The sequence below is a fragment of the Ixodes scapularis genome, unplaced genomic scaffold, assembly GCF_016920785.2.
Source record: "Ixodes scapularis isolate PalLabHiFi unplaced genomic scaffold, ASM1692078v2 PGA_scaffold0__279_contigs__length_252992795, whole genome shotgun sequence".
Taxonomy (NCBI): Eukaryota; Metazoa; Arthropoda; class Arachnida; order Ixodida; family Ixodidae; genus Ixodes; species Ixodes scapularis.
Window position 1 is genome coordinate 25,725,248 of NW_024609835.1, and position 3,654 is coordinate 25,728,901.

At 49.7% G+C, this 3,654-nt stretch overlaps 1 protein-coding gene across 1 annotated transcript; it reads left to right on the plus strand.

Annotated features, from left to right (window-relative positions):
• The first annotated feature begins 513 nt into the window (after positions 1 to 513).
• LOC8050922 (facilitated trehalose transporter Tret1-like) lies at positions 514 to 2,591 on the plus strand. Its single transcript, XM_029987997.2, has 2 exons — positions 514 to 676; positions 1,396 to 2,591. Exons 1-2 carry the CDS (start codon positions 529 to 531, stop codon positions 2,589 to 2,591), a joined length of 1,344 nt encoding a protein of 447 aa, XP_029843857.2. The 5' UTR covers positions 514 to 528.
• The last annotated feature ends 1,063 nt before the right edge of the window (positions 2,592 to 3,654 follow it).

The window sequence follows — 3,654 nt, forward strand, 5'->3', positions numbered from 1 at the left end:
ACAACCTTTAGTAGGAAGAAAGAAACGAGAACAAAAGCAACAAGCGTTTAACGAAAAGGGCTCACAGCCGGAAACGGGCTTGCGTCGTCGAGATTCATGTTTCTGACGTGCGCCCGTAGCGATGCACGTCGGTATCCCCGCTTTCGCATGCTTCCGATTTCGGCCGCACGGTGGCGACACCGTTCGATCTCGAGGCGAATAGCGTAGATGCTTTGCCTCCACCCGTATTGTGTACAGATAGAATCGCCACGTGCCTCGTAGAGAAACATGGACAAACAAGCGCACACTTCCCCTAATTCGACCTGGTTTTCGAGACGAATCCTGTCGGGTCATGTGCATGCACATTTTTAATCTACTCATTTCTTATCTTGAAAAGTAAACAAGTAGTCCCTCCGTTACTTAAAACCTACTAAATTCAAGTAACGCGTTACATGAAACGTGTTACGGACAAGTCTGCCCGTGGTCAATGTGGCAGGAGACACCGCTGGTGCCGGGTGGCGCCTCTACCTGACCGTCGTGGCGGCGTACATGGCGTCGCTGTCGTTCGGCCTCACGGGCACCTACTCGGCGCCTGCCCTGCAGGACATCCGTAAGCACATCCACTTCACCGAAGACGACACCGGATGGTTCGGCGCGCTGGCTACCCTGGGTGCAGTCTTCGGAGGTCTGGTTGGAGGTAAGTGAAAAATCACATCTGTTGTTTGAAGAAAAAAATATGAAAGCCGTTTGCAACTCCCTGTAACGCCGGATTAGAGCGCAGCTCTTAGGAGGAGGATGGAAGGGTACTGAAGGATAACTGACTTCCTAAGGTCACGGGACCTCAGGGGGATCACATGACATCAGGGGAGTCACGTGACCTCAGGAGGTCACGTAACCTGAGGGGGGTCACGTGACCTAAATTTAGCGGGGAATTTTTCCCGCTTAATTTAGCAGGCGATTTTTTCCGCTAATATTAGTGGTGAAAATATTCCGCTAAATTTTGCGGGGAAAATTTTCCGCTAAATTTAGTGGTGAAATATTTTCGCTAAATTTAGCACGGAAATTTTTTTCCAGTAAATTTGGCGGGGAAATTTTTCCGCTATATTGGACGGAGAAAATTTTTCGTTCATTTTAGCGGGGAAATATTTTCCTCTAAAGTTAGCGGCGAAACTTTTTTGTTAAATATAGCAGGGAAATTTTTCCACTAAATTTAGCGGGGAAATTTACCCATCATAATGCACCGCGTAATTACGCCGACGGCGACGGCGACGCCGCTCAAGCCGGAAACAAAACGCCTAAAAGCTGCGCTCTAAAAAAAAAAAAAAAAAAAAATCTACGAATTTTTTATCTGGAAAACAATCATCTGAAGAATTATTATTAAGTGCCGACACAACAGTGCTTTACTGACGCACGCAGGGCAGCTTGTGAACTGGCTGGGCCGCAAGGGTACGCTCCTCTTCTCAACGGCTTCGTTCACTTCTGGCTATCTATTCATCATCTTTGGACCATCCACCATCATGCTTTTTGCGGGCCGGTTCCTGACAGGCGTCGGCATTGGAATAGTGGCCCTCGCGGTGCCCGTGTTCATCTCCGAGATCTGCCCTGCAAACGTGCGGGGACTCCTAAACGCAGGAAGCAACATGGTCCTCACCATTGGTAACCTGATCGTCTTCGTCTTGGGCAAATGGCTCGACTACAAGTGGTTGGCTGCCTGCTGCCTCGCACCCAGCGTCATCATGGCAGCCACATTGCCCTGGTGCAATGAATCACCGCGCTGGTTGCTGCAGAAAGGCCGCCGCAAGGCGGCCATGGAGGCCCTGCAGTTCTATGTGGGCACCGAGATCGAGAAAGAGCTTGAGACTCTGGAGGCGAGCATCAGCAACGTTGAAGTGTTCTCCTTGCACGACCTCACATTGCCGCACGTTTACAGACCCTTTCTCTGCACACTCCTTCCTATGTTCATGCAGCAGTTTTCGGCGATCTGCATTATTCTCTTCTTTGCGAACGACATTTTCGCGGCCACCGGGACGTCCATGTCTCCCGAAGACTGCACCATCATCGTCGGTGTCATCCAGGTGGCCGTGCTGCTCGTGGCCACTCTCCTGATAGATCGACTAGGAAGAAAGGTCCTGCTGCTGTTTTCAACTGCCGTGACGAGCTTGAGCCTCGTCCTCCTAGGACTGTGCTTCGACTTCAGGAAGGCCCAAGGAGACGAGTTTCTCAAGTCCTACGGCTGGCTGCCATTGGCCGTGCTCAGTGTGTACTTTGCCGGTTTCTCAATGGGGTTGGGTCCCCTTCCGTGGGTCATCCTGGGAGAGATGCTGCCTCTTCGTGTCAAGGGCTTTGCCACTGGCATCTGCACCGCCTTCGGCTTTTCTTGTGGCTTTGTGGTCGTCAAGGAGTACCATGATATGCAGGAGTTCATGGGAACCGATGGCACATACTGGATGTTCGGCGCCGTTATAGCCGCCTGTTTTTTTGCCGTCTTATTTTTTGTGCCTGAAACAAAGGGCAAGAGTTTAGAAGAGATTGAACACCTGTTTCAGAAGGCGTCTTCGTTTGAGGATACAAAGAGAAGTAACGGAGCCGCGGTGGACAGGTTAAGGGCTTAGCACGAGTCTGGGCTTCTTTGAAGCAGTGAGGCAGGTTTTATTAAAATGAGAAGACAGGCGGATGTTTGGGGCGTTTTGGTAGATCATACACAAGAAATTAGAGAGTTTTAGAATAGGGGGCCCCAATGAAATAGGGGCTCACCACTGCGCATGCGCAGAACCCAAACTCCGGTGGGGTTTTGGGTTGGCGCTTGCCCTTAACGCAAAATTCGAGAAATAGCGTGAGGTCCCTGTTTGCTTGGGGCCGGGTTGCACCGGCAAACATGACGGCGCCCTTTCCGCTCGCTTTGGAGCAAAGTCGTCATGGTCGCTGCAGTATTGGCCAATTTCATTGCTAATGAATGGTGCAACCGGCTTTCGCTTTGCTTTATCTCGCTCAAGTCACAATGATTGAGCGGTGGGCTCGCCCCATTTAAAAGTTCATCCACGATTCTGGCCGTTCCTAAGCCTAAAAAGACGCGGTAACCGTTGACATGGCAACGTATTGCTACTACGAGGCTCCGAGTGGATTTCGTTCATTACACGGCCACCTGCAGCTTGAAAACAAGTATTTCAAAGTCGCTCCAGCTCATTTCTAAATAGAGCAGCTGCTCGCAGAGTATGCTCGCTCGCGTTCGTCTCAGTTTCGGCATAGTTGAAGGCCTAAATCTGTGGCGAGAGACGGTAAACGCGCATACGAACGCCCAGAATATCCCAGAATGAGCGCAAAATAAGAACGCACGACGGATTGGATTGTTACGGCTGAATACAGCTAACAACCTTTATACTGATTTTAGATTGTCTTTTGTTTTAGCCGGCTTGATTGGCATTTACTTTAGCTCTTACTTGTAAACAAAAAAGTACTTGCTCAGCGCATATGTTTTATCTTTATTCATATTTTTCTTTTTGAATAATTACGCTCGTAAGCCGCATTGGCGCTGCAAGCGGGAAACGCAAGCGCGCTGCGCTGCTTTGCGAAACCTCTATTCTATAAGCCGTCGACAAAAACCTCGTTATGTTTGGGTCCCCCAATTTCTTAAAGGAGCAATGCAACAATTTTTGTACTTTGCGCAAATACCGCTTA